Source organism: Lepisma saccharinum, chromosome 30, assembly GCF_977018435.1.
Source record: "Lepisma saccharinum chromosome 30, izLepSacc3.1, whole genome shotgun sequence".
NCBI lineage: Eukaryota > Metazoa > Arthropoda > Insecta > Zygentoma > Lepismatidae > Lepisma > Lepisma saccharinum.
Window position 1 is genome coordinate 31,182,419 of NC_139258.1, and position 24,230 is coordinate 31,206,648.

Genomic DNA, 24,230 nt, shown 5'->3' on the forward strand with positions numbered 1-24,230 from the left:
CTGTTAATTTATAAACATGTACAATAGAAAGAAAGTAAATACTTGTATGTGACTGTCTTCTGCACTCAGAATTCTCAGAAAGAACAGTTTCTGGAACTTGAGAAATCTCAGAAGGGACAGTTCGCAGAACTTGAAGATAGAAGTGTGAAGTGTATGGAAGACATGAACAAGATTGTTAAGGGGGCCTCCCCCATGGCGCAGTGGTAGCGTCTTTGCCTTGTAATCAAGGGGTCCCGGGTTCGATACCCGGTGGAGGCACAAGTGGTTCGGATCCCACTTTAAACTGTAGGTCCAGTCCCGATTAGCCTTACTGTGCATAAAGTGGACTTAAAACAGCAACTCAAACAACTCTAACAAACAAGATTGTTAAGGATTGAATTGTTGTTTTAAGTCCACTTTATGCACAGAAAGGCTAATCAGGACTGGAGCTACAGTTTAAAGTGGAATCCGAACCATTATGTGCCTCCACCGTGTATCAATTCCAAGACCCCTTGATTACAAGGCAACGATGCTACTACTGCACCATCGGGATACCTCCACCGGGTATCGAACCTGTTACCCCTTTATTACAAGGCAATATCAGGTACCACAAGCCCCAGATGACTAAACTACAATGCACAGTCTTGAGAAATTATTATTGTTAGGAATGTACTGAAAAATACAATGAAATTCTCCATCTTATACTCTGTATATTACCTCTTAATTTTTATCATTATTTATATTGTCTGTCAGAAGGGAATATTATGGTGTCTTATGTATAACTGCTGAATTTACATTAATAATGCTTCTTAATTTGTTCCAGTGCTAATTTGTTAAAGTGCAGCAATTCCTATTTTCAGATAGAGACAAAATGTTGACAGTTATCTTCAAACAATCGTAATTCCACAAAACATGGACATGTCACTGTCAAATATAAAGGATGGTCAGGATGAAGTTGATAATTCCATCTTTCTGCAGACTAGAGAATTCACTGAAGAAGAATATAAGGTAAGACGAATTGCATTATGTTATTCTCTTGTTAACTATGGCCTATAGGCCATATAAAAAATATTTTAGAGTTGTTTGTCAGTTCTTGGAAATTTTCTGGAGTCACTACTGCATTTGATAACTATGTATGTGTTGAATGAATTTAAGTTCCATTTTTCATATGATGTACAAGGTAACCAAAAATGTTCTTGCCGTTTATGACGTCCCATTAATCATGCGCTCACAGAGAGGAAACGAAATGACGCACATGCCTGCCAAGCAATCGGGAGTTAGTCTGATGATCCACTTTCAGTAATATAGGCATGATGCGCACACACAGCAGTCGTAGCTCATCCAGTTTCGAAGTGAAATGGAGGTATCGAAGCAGCTTGTTCGCGTGGCTATGTTGTATGACTTTAAAGTGGGTCTGTCAGCTGCCTCATCAAGTCGCAGCATTTGCCAGGCATTTGGAGAGAATGCCATGAACGAATGCACTGCCAGGCATTGGTTCCAGAAATTCCATTCGGGAGATGTGAGCCTTTTGGATGAACCTTGCAGTGGACGACCACATGTGTTGGATGATGAGACCCTGAAAGCAGCCATCGATTAGGACAGTGGTCTAACGTGTGAAGAACTTGCAGAGAGGTTCCATGTTTCCACTGAAACAGTCAGACTGCACCTGCAGGGGATAGGGAAGTCATACAAGTTAAGCAAGTGGGTACCCCACACATTGTCGGCAGCCAACAAGGAATGAGTGACAGCCTGTTTGTCCTTGCTCACTCGGCACCTGAACATACTCATACTTGATCGCTTGCTCACTGGTGACGAAAAGTGGATCCTCTATGATACTCCCAAGCATACCAGACATTTGTTGTTGCCACGTGACCCTGTTCATCACACCTCAAGACCACCTCTGCACGCACGGAAGGTTGTGCTCTCTGTATGGTGGAATTGTCAGGAAGTGGTGCATTACGAGCTCCTTCCACCTGGTCAGACCATCACTGCTGACCTCTACTCTCAGCACTTGCAAAGGGTGCACCGTGCATTGCTGCAGAGGAGCCAGCATTAGTGAATCGCAAGGGTGTGCTGTTCCCGCACGACAATGCCAAGCCACATGTGGCAAAGAGGACCCGGGAGACCCTTCAGCAACTTGGCTGGGAAACACTATACCATCCACCATATTCACCGGACCTTGCACCAAAAGATTACCACCTGTTTCATTCCCTCGACAACCACCTCATAGAGGGATCCTTCGCAAATGAAGGAGACCTGCGGAATGCACTCATGGACTTCTTTGCATCGAAGCCCACCGAGTTTTATCACCAGGGTATTGTGCAGCTGCAGGAACATTGTCAAAAGGTGTTGGATGCTGATGGAGATTACTTCGAAACCTAAAGGTACATACTGTCCACTGTATTGCTCTTTGTTTATCACTGCTCTAGAACGCAAGAACTTTTTTCGTTACCTTGTACATGTGGGATATGGAAATAATTTATAATATTGAAAATGTGCATGCTTTAGTCAGCTTTCAGAGTGAAGTGACGTGTGTCACTTGGAAATGATCCTACAGAAATAACTGTGACCAAGTGACACAGCAAGCTGTAATATACTATTAAACTTTGGGGATGCAATTAGATCTGAAGGACTAAGTGACTTGCAACATTCTCCTTGTCTCACAGACCATTTATTTACAACCTTACTACCATTACTATTGGAGCAAACACTCCGCAGGTGGAAGATGTTCAGCTATGCAAGGGCTAACCTACATCAATGCCAAACTCATCCCACTCAATGTTCCACACCTGACCATCTTGATGTATGTGAAAGACTAACATACTGCCTGAAATGATTCTCTACTTGCACCTCCATCTGCATCAACCCTTTGATGATTCCCTCTTTCCTTGGAGAATTGCCAGATTTTTCCATCCGGAACCTGCAGCCACTTCCTCGCAAGGAATGAATGCCTTAGCTGGCAAAGCTTGCTGATATCTATGGGCTTTGTGAGGATAACTTTGGATCTTTCAGCCAAGTCATACATGCCCTTACACTACCCACCCATTGGGAAAATTTTGACTTTTAGTAGCTTTTAGTAGAAAGTCAAAATTTTACTTTCAGTCTGACGAATAGTAAATAAGGATAACTTTTCTCTCAGCCAAGCCGTACATGCCCTTACAATATCCATGAATACATGATATCGCAGAGACCAAGAAGAGTGAACTCCCCTTCAGTTTGTTCCAATTCAGCATCCATTTTTTGAAAATGTACAATCCAGTGACAAATCTATGGATGTCCACCCAAATATACTTATTAAGTTGAATTATTCTGCATCTCAGTTGTACAATAAATGCTCCTATTTTTTTTTTCATTTTGATATTTTTTTTATCCAGTATTACAGTAATATTGTTTTTCAATTCAATTCTTTGGACTTTCAGAAAATGCCATACTGAATTATCTCCAAAACACTATTTTAGATGAGCAAATATTGTGTATTTCTCACTAAAGTTCTTACAAAAAAATTCTGCAACATTTGTAAATTTGTCTATTAATACTCTGAAAATGAAAGTGAAAATTTTCTTAACAACAAAAACTTAGACCTGTTTTTCTCATAATTTTGCAAGATGTCACTCGGTTCGCTATGGTTCTTACACCATACAATTGAGGTGCATATTGTACAGCATGTATTTTGGTAACACCTGAATGTTAATAATTAATTTATTTTTTATCTTTTTAGGAAAAAGATGGTTTCACTGATATTGACATAAAAGAATATATAACAGCAGAGTTAGTTGCTGCTGTAAAAACTGAAGATGTCTCAGGTGAACAGATTTCATTCTTCAAAGAGGAGGAATTTGATTCTTTTGCAGGGGGAACAGTTGGTGAATCAGATAATGATTTACTTGTAATGCAGTTAAAGTAACAGTAACTTTTCAAACTAGTAACCGTGAATCGGTTACTTTTTCCAATAATTAGTAACTGTTATTTTTCTGAGTGTTTTTCAACTGAACGTTGTCCTAAAAGAATAAGCGAGTTGATGATTATTAAAACTGAAAATGAAGTGCACTTGTATCACCAAAATTGCCATGGCATTTAATATTATAGAATGTGTAAGACTATGCGATCTCCAACAATCACCATGGACCCTCTGCAGTTTCTTGGTGACTAGGAAAATTATAAGACAAAACTTACACCACATGTATCCAGGGAATGGGTTCCGGGGGGTCTTGATTTTCGAATATAGGAGGGTCCCAGGTTTGATACCCAGTGGATCCGACTTGAAACTGTACATCCATTCCCAATTTGCCTTTTTGTGTATAAAATGGACTTAAAACAAAAACTCAAACACATGACTTTGCTTTGCATTTTACTTCTTTTATATTTTTATCTTTAAATTTGTGTGAGGTTAATTATATTTTAATTTACACAAATGTTAATTTTTTATGATGATCAGTTCTAAAATAAAACCTCACTTGAAATTCATGCATGAAACATGTTGTATGAGTTAACTAGAATAAGCAAGTGTAAAATTAACTTAGTTTCTTTTAAAAAGTGGGACTTTCTTGATGGCACAGTGGTATCTTCGCCACCTTGTAATCAAGGGGGCCCAGGTTCAATACCCATTGGAGACACATAGTGGTTCGGATCCCACTTTAAAATGTAGTTCCAGTCCTGATTAGACTTACTGTGCATAAAGTGGACTTAAACACCAGCTCAATCAATCAATCAACCAACCAGCTCTTTTAAAAACTAATTTAAATTAAAACAAATGAGATGAATATATACTTAGTTTAGGAACTGTTTTTCAACTTAAAAACAAATTTCCATCAGTATACACTATATTTATTGCCAATAATGACCGGACACTCATATGAATGTGCTTATCTGGAGCTGGTTTGGTGTCAGTATGGTGTGTGTCTGCCATTCGCCATTACCACAGCCTCTACCATTTTTCCACCAGATTGCGGTAAATGGCCTGGATAGCAACCAGTTTCCTAAATCATCCCACAGATATTCAGTGGATTTCAGATCAGGCCTCTGAGGTGGCTAATCGAGTTTATTCACTCCCATGTCATCAAACCACTCAGTTATGGCACTGCCCAAACTGTTGCCACAAGGTGGGAAGTACAGTGTTGTCTAATATTGCAAGATAGGCTTTGGCATTCAGAGTTTCAGGCAACAGAATCAGGGGACCAACTCTTACCGTGAGATACAGTCCCATACCAAGATTCCACCCCTGCTGAATTTCACGGTGGAGACAATGCACTCTGGTAAGAACCATTCACTACCACATCAACACATGTCCATCAGATCACAACATGTAGCATGATTTATCATGCCAAATGATGTATTTCCATGTTCTAGGGACCACCTACGACATTTCTTTGCACCACTGTAATCAACTTGCTGATTTCCAGGTAGTAATCATTGCCGTATGTGTTACAGCTCTCCCATGGAATCCCAGTTTCCCCAGATGGTACAAGTAATGGTGTCACTTCCCAGTGCCATATAAAAGTCTGTGTTCACAGTGTCCAATGAAGCCAGCGTGTTTGACTTCACCACTCGTTGTATCGTCTGTCCTTCGTTATACTGTCGCACCCATCTCTGTACAATTGAGGCACTCATGATCTGTTCACCATACACTTCACCAATTTGATGGTGAATTTCAGCTGCTGGTGAATTTCAGCTGCTGGCACATTCCGTGCATTCAATAACCATGTAACTGATCACACTTCACACGCGGCACATGTTTCAATTTTCGTGAACATTACCACAACCCACTACGAAGTGTGTGTACTTCTGTCTTCTCTAACGCTGATGTCCAATGGGTCCAACTACTTGGTGCACATGCATACTCTTGCGATTGCAGTACAGCTGCGGCATAAATTGCAAGCAGAACTTATTATCTGTACGTGCTTTGTATGGGGCATGTACATTGCAGCACCTATGCCTAACCAGGATTCAAACCTAGGACTGTTAACTTTGCTGCATGTTAGCCAAACCGTTCACCATTGGAGACTGACGTAATATCTTATACCAAGAACCAACATATTATGTAATGTTAGGCTGATACTATTATGAACCAATTCTTGAATATTGTAAGAATCAAAAGTGGTGTCCAAAATATTTATGAATACTGTACTAATAAATAAGTATTCATTTCAGTGAACATCAATATACCAGAGTTTAGCTGTATTTGAAGGATTACATAAGAGAAAATCAGTATTCTATTTAATTAAGAGACTTGCTTTTTCTACGCAATGTTTACACAAAATTTAAAATGAAGTTATGCATTTTGCATAACATACAGGATAATGAGACTGCTGAAGACCCATGTGTCATTTTAGCAGACCCTGAAAATATCCAGACTCCAGAAAAGTAAAAATCATTGAATTTGTTTTATACTTTTTAATATTAATATATTGGTATCGATATCAGCTAAATTGTAGTATTAAGTCCTCTTTGTAGGATTTAATTTTGAAAAAAATTACATTTTTTTCTCCACCCAGATGTAGATGACAAGAAACCAAAAATTCAAGATGATATAGTGAAATCTGGAAATGCAGAAATACCAGTTCGAAATGAGAATCCGAGTCCAAAAATCAAGAATGGTTTGAGGAATCAGTGGAGAACAAAATGTGTGAATTGCAGTCAGATATTTTCACGACATGAGTTTCATGTACACTATTCGGAAAAATATGACAAAGAACAAGTTTATCAGTGTACAATTTGTGATGTGATAATAGAGACTTATGATGTTTATACACGGCACTTCTATGAACACAACAGAGCAAGAAATTACAGGTAAAGTAGAAAGTATAATAATAACAAAAAGTCAGTGTAATATACCAAGGACATAGCTATATCTGCTGTTATAAAATATGTTCTGTGGCTGGTATACTACTGTATATTTAAAGACTGAGGGTTGATTGGTCACATGAAGTAAATATCACAATAATATAAGTTTATTGCTTGTACTCATATTGTATAGTCCCAGATATTTCTGGGTTCTATCTATACCACTACATTCCAGAAGTATCCAATATTCCTTACATGTACGAGGGTGATTCAATAATTATTGTCCCCGGCATACTTTAAGTATATGAATTGCAATGGATGATGGGGATATTGTAGCCTAATGTCTTAGATGCCTATATGCAAAATTTCAGAACCGTAGGCGCTATAGTAAATTTGTTTTTCTCGTTTTACGTGTGAGGGGTGGCACTTAGTTTGAAAAATGGAGAAAACCGAACAACGAGCTGTCATCAAGTACCTCCAGAGAAAGGGGCTAAGCCCAAAGGAGATTCATGAGGACATGATCAGTGTGTTGGGTGATGGGGCTCCTACCTACCAGGTGGTAAAAAACTGGTGCCGCGATTTCCGTTGCGGCAGGAAAAGCTGTCAACAGGCCCCTGGTGCTGGTCCTCCAACAACAGCATCCACCCCAGAAAACATTGATGCTGTGCATGACATGATTATGGCTGACAGAAGAATCACGGTGCAACAGTTAGCAGACATCATGCACATCTCTGTAGGCTCAGTGGAAACCATTGTTCATGAACACTTGGGATTCAGAAAGGTGTCAGCGCGATGGGTCCCCAAAATGTTATCCCGTGAACAACAGAAAGACAGAGTTCAATGTTCAAGGGCTGGTTTGGAGCTGATGGGGGCAGACCTGAAGCAGTTCTGTGGTAGATTTGTGACAGTGGATGAGACATGGCTCCACCACTATGACCCCGAGTCCAAACGACAGAGTATGGAGTGGCGGCACTGCAATTCACCTCCCCCACACAAATTCAGGGTGCAAGCATCAGCACGCAAGGTTATGGCCACAATTTTTTGGGATGCGAAGGGTGTGCTCCTTATTGACTACCTGGTGGGACACACTGTTACTGGGGACTATCATGCAGCCCTAATCCCTAAGTTACGCGAAGCAATCAAGGAGAAATGGCGTGGGATGTTGCGGCGAAAAGTGCTGTTTCACCTGGATAATGCTCCAGCACACAGAAGCCATGTTACTGGTGCCGCAATCCATGCTGCTGGTTTCCATGTGTTGGAACACCCTCCCTACTCACCCGACCTCACCCCTAGTGACTTTCAGTTGTTCCCGAAGTTGAAGGAGCACCTCAAGGGGACGCATTTTCCCTCAAATGCTGCTGTTATGGACGCTGCGGAAGAATGGCTCACGGCTCAGCCACAGACATTCTTTGAAACTGGCATAGTGGCTTTACAGCATAGGTAGAAGAAGTGCATTACTGTGAAGGGGGACTTTGTGGAAAAATAATACTGCTTATATGTCAGGGACAATAATTATTGAACCACCCTCGTATTACTTCTCTACATCGTTACCATACTTTTCCAAACATGTTTTTTTTTTGTATTGAGGAAGCAGTATATGGATGTCCTCTGCATAAAAATTCAACTAGCTTAGTGTTGCTCCTGCTTGTAACTCTTGCTATTGTTTAATTTTTGAGAACTAACCACTAGATTGTGGTTTAGATGGCATAAGAAATCTGTTCTTCACCACCATTCACAATCGAGAGAATTGAACTTAAGAGCATTTGAACAGCACCTGGTGTTTGGAATTAGCTGCTACTGTAGCTAGCAACATTTTTAAAATTGTAGCTGTAGCTTTACCAAAAAGTTCTTGTAGTAAAAATCTTGCTACAGCTATATTCCTTCTAAATTTTGTAAGTGACAACAGTGTCCAAAAAAATGTCAACTCTAAAGCTTACTTGTGCAGGAGTTTCATAAAGAGCAAGTAATTATGAGATAATACTAATATGGATAATCCAGATAATAGATATCCTGATAAAGCATATTATACACTAATGTCCAAAATTAAAGCAACAAATGGAATTTTTTTCCCGTGTGTCCATTTGACCACATAATACGATCAGGTGATACTAATATTTATGATGTCATAGACAACTGGTTTAAGATAGAAAATAAACTAACCTTAATGTGCTAGAATTCAGGGGTACACATCACCCCAAGGCCAATGGCGCATCCCCCCAAAATCGTATCATGCATTTCCCCCAAATCATATCATTCACGTCCTTAAACCATATTGTAATCCCGACAAAATATTTAATTACGACACCGTGTCTACACTGAAAGTAACATTTTCCTTAGCTTTACTGAACATTATAATTGATCTGCCCCTCTCATCATAATCGAGAATATCGCTTGGATCCCACTTTAAACTGTAGGTTCAGTCCTGATTAGCCTTAGAGTGCTTAAAGTGAATTTAGAACACCAAATCAATCGAGAATATTGCTTGTCTTGTAATGCAGTTTTAGTATAAAAAGTTCATATTCATCTCATTATAGCGCCAAACACAAATCGCAGTAAGGTGTCCCAGGTTCGATACCAGCTGGAGGCACAAGTGGTTCGGATCCCACTTTAAGCTGTATGTCCAGTCCCGATTAGCCTTACTGTGCATAAAGTGGACTTAAGACACCAAATCAACAACAACAATCAACAACAAATCGCAGTAACAAAGTGTTGCGAGCGAAGCGAGCAAGACAATTTTTTCATCCATTTCTTTGCAGGCTGTGAGGAATATTAATTTAATGGGGTGTCAATACTGTCTTAAGATCCCGAGATATTTAGTCTTTACCTTTTCCAGCTTTCCTTTGGCACATTCTGGGTCGAAAATGTGTGGATGCCTTATCGCTAAATAGAGTCTCCAAAATGTAATGTTCGAACTCTCTCTCTCCACTACAGAAATTCCTTGGCAATCTAAGAGTTAACACTTTATCAAGAGCTTTCTATCTCCCCCTTTAAATTTAATACTCAATCCTACCACCAAAATTTTCATGCCAATTTTAGACTTGCTGTTAATATTGGAGAGTAGATATTGCCCCTCTAAAAAAATTAATTCTCAGTCTCCACACCAGAATTTCCACAACAGTCTAAGACAATAGTAATACACAAGTATTGGATATCCCCTTCAATTTAATGCTCAACAATCCCCCTCTAACTAAAGTACTCGCCATAATCTAAGACCTAGAGTTGGATACTGTGCCCCCCAAAGTTTAATTCAGAATCCCCCTCAGAACCCACGTGTCAATTAAGGCCTAATATATAGGAGTTCGATAGCCCTCCCCCCCACTTTTGATAATGCCCTAAACACTTTCATTTCTTCATCTAATAAATTAAATATGGTGCATTTAAGGTGTAAAATTTTTACATATATTTTGGAAAAGATATAAATGTTGAATTTTATATTATTTGAAGGGAAAAAATCCCCCCAAAAAATCTCTGCACCCCTGCCAGGATTTATCAACAAAAAAATCACGATAGCAACAGGTTAAACTTGGTAAATTTATCAACAAAAAAAATCGCACGAGGAAAGAATTTCTGTTTGTTGCTTTAATTTTGGACACTAGTATAGATATCCACATAATAGTGAGCATTGCTTAAAAAATTAAAATATGGGAACCATGTTATGTTTTCAAATTTTACCATCTATCCAAAAACAGAAGGTTGTTCGCTTTATATCTGACCATTTTTGACGGGTATTCACCTTAAGAGATACCGTTCCGCCACCACCGATCATGTTCTATTAGACCCTCAGCATTCTGGACTATCGCCCGGCATCACAGTTTCCATTGCAGCAAGCTCCGGCGCAGGACAGGCATGGGAATTCTGTTCCACTCCTCCCTGCAAGCTTTCCATAGACCATCCAGGGTGCGCAGGCGGCGATGTTGAAGATGTCGTTTTAACAGTCCAAATTCCCAAAAGCCCAAAAATCCATTGGACTGGCATCTGGGCTTTTCACATAAATGTCTTCAAACGGAATGACACAAATTCCTATTTCTTCTGCCATTTCCTGATAAAAACATAGTGATGTTCTGGCGGTATGCCTTGAAGCCTTGCCCATATGGATCATCACCTGTTTCGCGTCCATTCCATACAATTGTGGGATGTCTCTCCGATAGATAGGTGTCAGATTGGAGTCTTGGAAGTATCTGGCATTCACCTTCACATTTTTGTCCACCTTGTGTATCATCAACTTACCCTCATATCTGAATCCTGTCACAACCATAAAGCCACGAGGGAAACTTTCCCTGCACTGACGAACAAAGTTGCTACGCCCCTTGCCGACAATGTCACGGTATGTGACACTTTGCTTGCAGCCCTTCTCCTGGTGGTTTTCGTGGGTGAATGTTCTCAAGGAGAGCCTGTTGTGTGTAACGTGCCACAATAGCTTTTACCCCGAGTGTTTCACAATGCGTACGTATGAAAACTTAGCATGGAAAAGGGCCAATACGTAACCCTCCCAATAACGGTTGATTTTCGGTGCCATTTGATAACATTCACCACCAACACTCTCGCACCTACAAGGTCAGACACAACATTGCTTCTGCCAGCAGACCCATAGTTCCAGCATGATATGCCAGGTGGCAGCACCGAATCGACAATGGTCGGATATAAAGTGAACAACCTCTGTAATACATGGTTCCAAAAATTAAATTTATGTGATGTCACACAACATAAATCTTGTGACTAAAATTTCTTTCTAACTTTTAAAGCTTTTCTTTGAATGGTGTGTGTAAAAAATGAATAACATAATTTAATAACTATGCATTTCAGTACCTTGTGTAAAATGTGAAAACAGTTGCACTGCTTATTCACTTACATGGTGCATAAGTAGAGAAATATTTCCCGAAAGTTTTAATAATTATAATACATTTGGAATAAAATTTGAATATTTTTATTTGTTTATGATGATTATTATTGTGTAATAATCATAACCATGATAATAATAATTGTTATTCATGTTGAGGGGAATAAACACAGGATCCAAAAAGTTTTGGTTAGGCACACATCACACACCCTAATTGACACCAAAATCAAAGAGACGCATGCAATTATACACTTTCCGCACGAACTGAATTTTGACAGTGGTCAGGCTCATGTTTGGCTCCCGCTCTTAGAACAGCTGAAACTCATCACGCACAGCAGACGAAATGGCTACACCAGCACCCCTAGCGGTAGTCAAGGAAACAACAACAGGAACCGGAAGTTAACCTAACAGTAAAGCATCGAGTTCCCAAGTGGAAGGTGGCAGAGGCCACCGAAATTAATAGAACATTTACAAGTAAGTTTTGCGGATATATCTGTAGTAACTCGCTTACGTCTTATAATAATTGTTATTATTGCTACTAGAACTCTATGGTGCCACAGACCTCTTAAGAGCCTGAATCTGCCACAGTGGCTTTTTTATTGGGTGATGCATGCATGGTCAGTGCATTGAATCCCATCATCCCTGTTTTCGGCCATTCAAGACCGGAACTAGGTACTTCTTACTTATATGATATTAAGAAAATTTTGCACTTCTGCATTGCACAATTTAATGGTTATATTAATTTCGAAGATCCACTGTCTTCATTCACAAAAAGATATGGCGTTTGAAGAGGAGATGGTACCGCGTCACTGCATTGTTTTTTCCCAGGTGGCAAAATCGCAACTATGGCTATGACCAGAGGCAGCAAAACACATGACTTATTACTATATACTAAGTATGTAATTATGAATATTGTTAAAAATTTTACGAAAAAGAGTTTCAAAAGATGATGTGCATGAACTAGGGTAGTGGATGGGATGTTCGGGCTACAAATGGCTCTCACATGACATTCAGAAGGAAATCATTGATATATTAAGGAGATCAGTCTTGCGCTCCGTGGTAGCATATTTTAAAAGTCGGGAATATTTTGCTATTATGGTTGACGAAACTTGTGACATATCCATCTGTGGACAATTAATATTCTGCATTCGAACTGTGAATAAAAATTTTGATATTTTTTGAGGAATTCATGGGTTTTTATGAGATTCTGAACACATATGAGGTTCTCCTCCGAAGCCAAGCGGGTTAAGGCGTTCACTCGTCTTGAGATCATTCGCTGTGGGACGGCATAGGTTCGAATCTGGCACTGGTCAGAATTTATTCGGCCTACGTATAGGGCCAGTGGCAACCCACCATCGTGAGGAAATTGGGGAGCTCTGAGTGAGTGAGCGTAATCCGGTCACGGAGACCTACTATAATGGCTGGGGATACGTCGGGCTGACCCCCCGACTATTTCAATACTGGTTGAAGATCTCCACGCTTAGAGGTGACGAAGGAAAGCGTGGGAGGGAGACCGGCAGTCGGTAGGTATGCCTAGGCCCTTCATGGGCTGTTGCACGATGGATTATTACGGAACACATATGAGATTCTGAACACACAGGCCAAAACTTAAAAAAGGGAGAGAGTGAGTCATTAATTAATTTATTTCAGTGATCAGAGACCCCTCAATAATTTTGACAAGTCGTTGCCCCTGGCTGTATCTAATTACTTTAATATTGAGTGCAGAATTATTAATATCTTTGTAATTATGAAAACCTTTTTTTAAAGAATCATAATATTTTTGTGTTTTAGCTACTGTACCTGCACAGTGAATATGAACACATCCAAGCACTTTACAATTTCCTCCTAGTTCTTTTTTTAAATTCTTGTTTACTGTATTCTTAACTGGTTATGTCACAAATGGATTGTTTTATTCAATTATAAATGATTCTGTGTAGACGTTCTTTCTAATTTTTTCAACAAAAACCTCCAAGTAAGCAATACATCAGAGTACATCAAGAGAGAGATAGAAGAGTTCAGAGGCTGAGAGGAGAGGATGGTTTTTCTTTTTTTAAGAGAGAGAGAGAGAGAGAGAGAGAGAGAGAGAGAGAAAAGAAGATTACAGATTGGTCACTCAACTTTTAACTGTCAGTGTGCTAACTGCCTTATAAACCTGTTTATTTACTGGTCATCATGATTAACTGGCCACCTAGGTGCCGCTTATAATTGCCAAGTGCATGTTGACCAGTATAGAATAATTATACCGGGTGTTTCATAAATACTTGAAGGGTTACAAAAGATTTATTGGAAGTAAAGTATTGAACTTATGTTAATGAAACCAATACAGAATGAACTAGAAACTCAAACAGTTTTTTTTTTACACCTACAAACGTTCAATGTGGCACTCATGAACACGATAGTGTACTTCTTGCCACACTCACATGAACATGGACCTGTTGATAATGCGTATTGCTGTGATGATATGCTCCTTTAGAGCTGTGAGACGAATGCTCTGTCTTTGATGAAACTGCACAAAAAGAAGACATACGGTGTAAGGTCCGGTGATCTTGGGGACCAAAACAATGTACAAAACACTGTGAGCGATGTGGCTGATTTGAGTGCCACCTAGCAGCAGGGATGTGAACTCTCAGCTTCACAAAACATACACGCACAAACTGTTTTCATTCCTCGATGGATCTGGACTGGTTTCATTAACGTAAGTTCAATAGTTTACTTGTAATAAATTTTTGTAACCACTCAATTATTTATGAAACAACCGGTATTTGTTGGATGCTTTACACAGATGTAATTGTATTGTTTTATAAATAGCTTTCTCATACTTTCGTTAATAGGTGTGATGTGTGTGGAAAATCATTTCTTAAGAAGGATGGGCTGAATAGGCATAAACTGGACAAGCACTCATCTTCAGCCAATGTAGAAAGCAAGAAACCAAACATTGAAGATGATATAGTGATAACTGAAAATGCAGAAATACCAGTTCGGAATGAGAATTATTCATCTTCATCCAATGTAGAGAGCCAGAAACCAAACATTGCAGATGATATAGTGAAATCTGAAAATGCAGAAATACCAGTTCGGAATGAGAATCAGAGTCCAAAAATCAAGAATGTTTTGATGAGTCAGTGGAGAACAAAATGTGTAAATTGTAGTCTGATATTTTCACTAGAAGAGTTTCATATACACTGTGCGGAAAAATATGACAAGGAAGAAGTGTATCAGTGTCCAATTTGTGGTGTAATAAAGGAAACGTATGGCGTTTATACACCTCACTTCTACAGACATATTAGAGCAAGAAATTTCAGGTAAGGAAGAAAATTTAATAAAAAAAAAGTGTCAGTGCAATATACCAAATAATATTATGTGCTGTTTTGAAATACGTTCTGTGGCTGGTATACTACTGTATATTTAAAGACTTAAAGTCAATTGGTCATAAGAAGTAAGTATCACAATATCCGAGACCTTTTGAAAATGCACTTTCTCTCCCTGGCCACCAGTTAAGTGGTAACAGCTGTCCATTTTCTCTTGAGATCGCAATCACTCTTTCGGAGGATCTTTGAAAACTATTCTTATTCCTGTCTCAGTTTATACGGATTATGGACACGCTGCTAGAACTCTATAGGTTAATTTTTTTATGACTCGGCAAGGGTATCCCCATATACAACAACACTCATGACAACGAGACAAACCAGATTTAGAACTCTTTGTCCCTTTTCCTGCACCGGGATGAATGAAAAAGATGCCGATAGGCAGTTCCTTGAGGCACAGTTTGTGCTTGAGCGTTCACTTACAGTTACAAGCATGGGGGTAGGAGTCTTATTGCTTGGACTGAGGTAAAATAATTAAGCCTTTGTAATGTACCGACTTCAGTACGTTTCCACGCTTTTTTCCAAGAAACCTCTCTCGCTTTTTACCTCATTCTGGACAATTGTTGACTGTCAGCTGTGAAACAGGGGTTTGGTGGTCCGAGAGTAATTCATGGTTATATAGTTTCTGTAAACGCGAGGGGGTAGAATCACGGAGTATATGTGATCTTGTTTTCATACATCACGAGTGAAAAGTCAAGTGTGAAGCTGCCACCTATGGAAACAATGGATCAGGACCGATCACATTTACCAACACATTGAAGTCACTCCCGATAAAGTCCTGGACAACTTTACAAAGAAACATCGTCAATGGTTGCATTGCATCTCCTCTACTTGTAAGGCAAGTTCTGAAAATATTATGTATTGTGTATCGTAACGAATTGTGAGGTTCGTTGGGATCAAACCAAGAATCTTAATTGTTATGCTTGGGTGATGTAGCTTTGTCATTCATTCATCCTCACTGGTGAGCACTCGCCCTTGGCAGATAACTTGATGGTAATGGGCGAGAGGTTACTTTTACACATGAAATGGCACAACACTAAGAATTTGGGTTTATCTTCTAGTTTAGATCAACATGGTTAGAGAAGTATATTACCTGTCTATTCGATGATGAAGAGTTCCTCGGAGAAGACACTTAGAATTGCACTATGCAGGTTCGCTCAAGCTCCCCGATGTTTCTCGTTCCTCGATCCAAAGCAAAAGACCCCACGTCGCCCGTTACACTCTAACTTATCCTTTCTTCCACCACCTGGTTATTGCTCCCTAATACCAGTTGATCAGCAACTTAAATTCAATCAACCAGGAAGATTGATTTGATACTGACTTAGCATTCTTAGAATGCTTGAGAGAGTAACGGCCGATGAAGGAGGTTATTGCTTTTGGCTTGCTACCTTTCTCTAATCAGGGGAACCTGTTACGGTATGAAGGTAGTATTTCTCTACACTATTTATCATCAATTTTCTTCTACTATCCATTATATTTTTCAATTTTTGTGAAATTTGTCACAAAATTTTGTGTTCTAAAAGAGCCTGTTACCACCACACAGGAGCATGAGTTCGACTCCCAGGGTCGTTAATCTTAGGTGGGAATTTTCCATCTATATCCCTATATAAGTTGATCTCGGACACAATCTCAGACTTTCATAAATGGGGGAAACCGTTAATGGTAAAAGTCTGTGCCTTATGGCACAGGGCCCGGAACTTTTCTGGATCGGCCACTGGGTTGCGTGTGATAGAAGATGTAAGATAGACTTTCAAAGGGGGGAAGGGGGTTGTCGTGCTAACACAGGCGCTGTAATGAAGAATAATTCACCTCTCACTAATGGAAGAAAACGAGGTATGTAGTAAGAGTTTTACAATAGTTTCCAGACCTAGAAATGGTAGGTTTCAAAATTCCGCCTATAATTCTGACTTGCATTGATTTTTCTTCATTTCAGCGAGAGCCGCGGCAGCTCAGTCATGCAGTGGTAGCATAAAATAAAGAAAAAAGTCATTATTGCATCTGACTACCATGAGACCCAGGGTGGATTCCCGGCAGGGGAGAACCAGGATTTTTCAACCTGTTCAAGTGGCTTCCACTCAGCGTTGTATAGAGTGGGTACCTGGAGGGTAAAGGCTGCCAGGGGTGTGGTGCTGATCACATCACCCCACCTCGGCTGTGATCAAGAAAGTGTGGGGCCCTAACACAACACCCCCTATATGCCTTCATGGCGTGGTGCAGCCCACAGGAAGCGAGCACTTTACTTCACTTTACTTTTTTTGCAATTTATGTAGCGAATAATAGTTACATAATGTAATCATGAAATTACCTATCAAGCATTTTCTATTGTCATTTGTCTACTTGTGGGAGCGGAAATCTAAACCTGCATGTTGAACTCAACTCCTGCAACTTCAAGATTCATTTTCTAATTTTCTTTTCTAATTTGGTTATTTCATGTTGCTTTTCTTTCTTCTTGGGCAACTGAGACGATGAGGATGAATGATGACCTGAATAAATAGGCAACCATGCCTGACTAAGGTCCAAACCTGGGAGCTCTGATTTTGTAGCGTGTTGTGCTCATTTGACGAGAGCGGAATGCTTTGGAAAAAAACTTCAAAAGTGGTCTTAAAAGAAACAACATCGGATAGAAACTTATATAGGTCCTCTAAAAGTAAAATTAGTAAATAAAATTAAATTCTATGGCTTAATAACCCATTGAGGTGGTTTTCAATTGGCTTACTTACACGTGTACAGCATGTTGAGTCCTTACTGGTTTCGAGAGCAGAGTTCAATACCATATCGATTTCAAGTAGCTCCACAATCATCCTCACGATGCTCCCACCAGGGATCGAACCTGGGACCTCTAGTATGACAGACGAGAGTGAAATTATTTAAGCATGTGGGAGCTCTGCTATATTCAGTGAGAGGTGCCCACCCGGGGGGGGGGGGGGGGGGGCATTATGGTGCAGGCTGCACTATCAAGATTTTTGGGCAGGAGATTTCTTTCCTTCAAATAATATAAAATTCAACATTTATATAATTTCCCAAAATATGTGTAAATATTTTACCCCTTAAATGCACCATGTTTAATATATTAGATGAAGAATAGAAAGTGTTTAAGGGTATTATCAAATCGGGGAGGAGAAATATTCAACTCTCACATATTAGTCCTTAATTGACACGTTTGTTCGGGGACGGAGGATTCTGAATTAAATGTTGGGGGGGGGGGGAACAGTATCCAAATCTAGGTCTTAGATTAGGGTGGGTATTTTAGTTAGGGGGATTGAGCATTAAAATGGGGGAGGGGGTTATCCAATTCTTGTGTATTGCTATTGTCTTTGACTGTTGTTTGACTGTTTGTTTGACTGACAAACAAAACGAAAACCCTTGATTGATCAACGACTTCTTGTATTACTGTGTCATCATTAATATTTCATATTAAGTTTTATAGAAATAAATTGTTTTAATAGGGCGCAAATAATTTTACGGGGCACCATGGCATTCTCTTTAACATTTCTTTTCATAGAGATCGTTTGCAACCCAGAGCTGACTCCCCATAGCTATTGGTCTGAACTTGTACTATAAGAATAGTAGACATTGCGAGCGGAGAGACCAAGAAAATTTTACGAAATGTACTTTTACTTGTATAAAATTTGTAATCGAGGAAAGGGGCAATTGCCCCTCTGTGCCCCTTGCAAATTCCCTTGGCCGTCTGGAAGAAAAATGCAAGGAACACATGAAAACTAATTCCATCATGAGTTTCCAATTGTCCTTCTATTCTTAGATTCTCCTAGTCTTGTTTTTTCACTTCAATGTTGGCTTCCCCTAGAATGGACTTTCGTCCAAGGTTGGGGTGGGGGGGGGGAGGACAATGCCCCTGTTCCCTTGTGGTTGCAGCACTGTTTATGAGTGTCTCTTCATCAATTTCGCGTCATTACTCATTGTTGCGATTAGCTAGAAGTGGCAGAAAAGCAACGCTAAGTAACAAAAATCAAATGTCTACTCCCTCTCTCTACCACATGAATCACTATTACCAAAAGGTAGACTTGGGAAACAAAAATTTAAGCAGTTCCAAGTTCATAGCAACACATCCACGAAAAACATCCGAACACATTAGACACTTTTAATACAAGACTACTCAAAATGTCACAACTGTTCTAGATACTGAAAATTGCAAAATCATTTCCCAAAGTCTGAATCTGGAAGGGAATTCCCCCCATTCTGATACGACATTATACAGAATCCCATATACCCTAATAAATCACAAAATCAAGTGAGAATTTCAGGTAGCAATGTGTTCCATTTTTTTCACAGGGGGGGGGAGGGGGTAAAGCAGGCTCTCAAGGGTAGGTTCGACTGGACCCCCTGCCCCCTCTAGCTACAGACCGGAGAGAATAACTAAATAAACCATTCATCCTCATTGCCATAATTAGTAAAAGTTACAGAAAACTGATGCAATAGTAGGAAAAATACATAAATTTGATAGCAATGTACATTTACTAAAGAAAATTGTCGATATTGCAGGAAAGTCAATAAGTTGTACATACTTTTTACACTATGATAAAATATATTGAAGAAACTGATGTGTATACCCAAGTGATTTAAACGTAATCTTGAAATTGAGAACAAAGATTATCATGGAAATAATTGTAATTCCAGAAAGTGTATGTCTATTGTTCTCATAACAATAATTTCTTTATGGTGAGATCCTATATACTGACAATGATCATTGCTGTTAACGTATTGAGCCATTGATTGCTGGCACTATTGCTTTGTCAGCATATTAAAAAATATACACGTTTTTGAACTGCAAGTTGTGTTTTACATAGTAATTATTGATATTTTGCTGTCTCTTTCACAGTATTTGTTCTGGGGCTGGCAGAAACAAGGCGTTTCTCCTCAAAATGCAGCTAAAAAGAACGTAGCTGTACCAGGAATATATTCATATGTGTCAGTTAGTTATTTGGATATTATAATTATTCACATACTCATGAAATACATTATGCAGATATCTATTATAATCTGCAATATCAATATATTTATAATCTAGATTATCCGTATTTCTATGTAATAGACTGTTTTTATGAACCTCCTGCAAAAGTAAGCGTTATTGTCGATTTTTTTTGTGCTATTGTGACATTCAAAATTTACCTCAAAATGACGAGAAAAAAATGTAGCTGTAGTGAAATTTTCGCTACAACTACAGGAATTTTGTAGCTTTGCTACCGCTACAACTACAATTTTCAAAATGCGTCGCTACAGCTACAGCTACAAATTTTGTAGCTAGCTACAGTAGCGATGCTACAAGTAACACGCTACTTCTGACCATTGGTTCTATCTATACCACTACATTTCAGAAGTGTCCATTATTCCTTACATGTATTACTTCTCTACATCATTACCATACTTTTTTAAAAAAAAAAATTATTTGTATTGTATTGTATAAAAATTCAACTAGCTTAGTGTTGCTGCTGCTTGTAACTCTTGCCATTGTTTATTATTATTTTTTTTTAGCACTAACCACCTCTATAGATTGCGGTTTAGATGACATAAGAAGTCTGTGCTTCACCACCATTCACAATTGATAGGATAGAACATTGCAGCATTGCAACACCCAGTGGTTGGAAGTAGCTACTGCTGTAGCTAGCAACATTCTTAAAATTGTATCTATATCGTTTCTGTAAAGTTCTTCTAGTGAAAATCTTGCTACAGCTATATTCCTTCTAAATTTTGTATGTGACAACAGTACAACAAAAATATTGTCAGTACTAATGCTTACTTGTGCAGGAGTTTTGCCTCCCCAATGGCACAGTGGTTATGTCATTGCCTTGTAATCAAGAGGTTCCTGGTTCGATACCCGGTAGAGAGACATGGTGGTTTGGATCCCACTTTAAACTGTAGGTCCAGTCCTGATTAACCTTACTGTGCATAGTCACAACTGTCTGTATGCTAACTCCCATTTAAACCTGTATATTTACTGGTCTTCATGATTGACTGGCCACCTAGGTGCCACTTATGATTGCCAAATGCATGTTGTCCGGTATAGGATAATTATATTTGTTGGTCACCAGGGTGCACCTATGGTATACAATCCTCAAAGCATTAGCCTTTCCTGTGAACCTCTCATTTCTAAACATGCTAATCCAAGAATCTTACCTGTAAAGGCTAAACTATTTAAAGCAGTAATTTTGTCTGCATGTATATCTGTGTGTGTGTGTGTGAGAGAGAGAGAGAGAGAGAGAGAGAGGGGGGAAATACACACACACATACACAAACACACCAGGCCCGTAACCAGGATTTTTTTGAGGGGGGGCAGACCCATAGGCAAATTTTCATAAATTTTCTCTATTATACACTGTGGGGGGGGGGGGGACTGTATGGGAGAGGGTGGTTAGAGAAATTTGCTCAATTTGCTATGAAATGTTGAAGAACAGCATTTTCTAACCTATATGTATACAAATATTTGCAGCTGACCCTGACATTTGTTTCTGTCAACTTTTTATAAGCAATATTACCCAAAAAGGAAGATCGTTGGGAAGATAAAACAAAACGTGTTTCCGGTTACAAATTCTGCCAAGCAAAAATCATTTAATTCCCCTGACTTTTCCAGGCTTTGAAAGCTTTTTTTAAAAAATAATTTGTTTCCAATGACCTCAGTCCTAGCCTTGTTTTCCTGACTCCTCCAGTTTTGAAGGACTTTGGAGTCTGTGCGAACCCTGTAAATAAATTATCTGAAGGTAACGGCTAAGTGACTTCACCCTGGCAGTGTGTCTGCTGGTATAATATTGTCTCTATGGTGTATTTTCGCTTTCAGAATCTTATTCAACAGTAAAAATAAATGCCAGTGGCAACCAAGAAGCTATTAAATAGGGTTACATACATGTGGGATAGAAAATGCAATTTTCAACGGCTCGTAGGATAAAATTTTTTTGGCCTTGATGTTCTCTGCACACTGTGAAAGTTGTCGGTTGTACGGTCACACCACTGTGTATTTATGTTCAAGCCAATTACAAGTAGAAAATAAGAAAAGTTGCAGTAAAACAAATTCAGATTGACAGAATTTCATAAATAGTAATGTACTTAATTTCTTGAGTGTTTTGGACAAATAACAATATATGTTAAGAATGCTTCAGGCAGTTTCTTGCCCCAAAAATCTAGCAACGATTCTGCTGTGAAGTGGATATTCCTACTTACATAATATTAATTAACCCTAAACCATTGAATGGTAGAATGGAGATCAGTTGCAGAAAACCCCTGATGTTGGAGAAAGAGAAAGTTTTTTATCCTTCTGCTCAGTGGTGGCAAATAGGGATCACAGACCTTGCGGTGCGGGTGGAGAGCTAAATGCCCCTTATATGGTTGGTTTTGTAATGTAGCTGTTGAGGAACCTTTCTTCCATAATGTAAAGAGTATAGAAAATTCCCTTCTATTCTAATTAGGTGAAACATTAGTGACACTGTAATAGAAGAAACAATTCAACAATCAAGGGGTTCCCATTTGTCAAGTGTCAAACAACTGTTTTTGAATCATAAAAAGTTCAGATAATTTTAATAATGTACACAGTATTCTACAGAAAGTTCTACAAAACCAGTACAATGTCTGTAGTAGCACAAGAGTCTTTCCTCCCTTATAGCAAGCAGTGTCCGAGCAGAAACAAAAAAGTCGGAACATGGATCAAAAGAAATGGACTGTCCCGACTAAATCGAAACGTCTGATAGCCTTGCATCAATGCTTATAGAACTAAAATAGCCCAATATTGCAGACTGCAGACTTCTAGAGCCTGTCTCTATTCAGAAACAACCTATTCATTTACGCAAGGACAAAATCGAAATTAATGCAAAATTTGAAAAACTATCAACGTATTTTTTGTAGGTTCTTATATGTTCATATTAAAAATTTGCATGGCTCAAGGGGGGTGGCCTGGCCCCCCTGCCCCCCCCCCCCCTTGGGTATGGGCCTGACACATACACACACACCACATATACATACATTGGTCCCTTATACTGAAAGAGGAACACATATTCAGAATTTTCAATAATATAATTGCTAGAAAAATATTTTGATCTAAAAAGAGATGATCAAACAGGCAAGTAAGGAAGGTTTTGCAACAAAGAACTACTTGATCTGCATTTATCTCTCAATATTAGAATTAAATCAAGAAATTTTGATGATTGGTCCGTGTGGAGAGGATTCAAAATTTTTCACATTCCATGTGAAATTGGTGGTAAGGAACCTGTTGTAAGAGCAGGGTGATCATGAAATAAGATGGGATTGATCTTGTTCAACAGATTGTTGCTGTAGCATTAATCCTTCAGGTTTAAAAATGTCTGAGTGTTGATTATGCTTTCATGCTGTATACTTTTTGAATCGTGTAAATGTACTTGTCTTGTATGTATGCCTTTCTCATACTTTTATTAATAGGTGTGATACGTGTGGAAAGTTATGTCTAAAAACGGATGAGCTGAATAGGCATAAACTGGCCAACCATTCATCTTCAACACCTTTCATGTGTGATATTTGCAGCAAAGGATTTTATTCAGCTCAAGGTCTTTACAAACATAAGAAAATACACCATGGTCCTACAAGAGAACAGTTTGCTTGTGAGAAGTGTAATAAAATGTAAGTCTTTCTAGTTTTAAGTTTTTTTATTAGTTTTATAGAATGAAGTTTAACATAGATGTTAAACATTTTTTTCTCATGTTTCTAAGAAAACATAAAGAAAGCTTATGACCAAGCAAGGATTGGGCATAGATGCTCAAATACAGACACGCACATATTCCATCTAAGTGCAAGGGTCATTAGTAGGGCTAGGATTTTGATGAAATTGCATCTTTTTTTCTGGTGAATAAGAAACCCAAATCTTTTAATATTTATATGTTTCATGTCGTGCTGAAACTTTTAAGCACTATTTGTTGGGGCATTTTTTTTTTTTTGCATTTTTTGCCATTATGTGTTGTATAAGTAATTTTTTGGCACTTTAAGTCATTTTTTGGTCATTTTTTTATTTTCTTAGTTTTCCAGAGCACTTGTACGCTGCGAGTGCATGGGCAGCATTAACGTGAAAGGATTAAGATGAATAAATATTCTATTTTTTCATATCTTCCCTAGACAATTTAAAATATATGAAACCGCAGCTACCTTCCATCCGTCTCAGAAGAAAATAAACAACACGAATATAACGATTTCCTTACAATGAAATTCAATTGTTAGAAGTTCAAAACAGCTCGCAATTTTGCCCCAGGAGAAGAAAGTCGTTGCCCTGCCTAATCTTATCTTCTAATCTGCTCAGACCA

At 38.8% G+C, this 24,230-nt stretch overlaps 1 protein-coding gene across 1 annotated transcript in view; it reads left to right on the plus strand.

Moving 5' to 3' along the window:
* The first annotated feature begins 843 nt into the window (after positions 1-843).
* The window catches only part of LOC145981673 (uncharacterized), a 60,068-nt gene continuing 36,681 nt past the window's right edge, over positions 844-24,230 (plus strand). Inside the window, exons 1-5 of the mRNA XM_083115055.1 lie at positions 844-987; positions 3,698-3,782; positions 6,471-6,765; positions 14,428-14,898; positions 23,359-23,556. Of these exons, the coding sequence (XP_082971181.1) occupies positions 892-987; positions 3,698-3,782; positions 6,471-6,765; positions 14,428-14,898; positions 23,359-23,556 (1,145 nt within the window). The 5' untranslated portion in view covers positions 844-891. The remainder of the gene's footprint in view (positions 988-3,697; positions 3,783-6,470; positions 6,766-14,427; positions 14,899-23,358; positions 23,557-24,230) is intronic.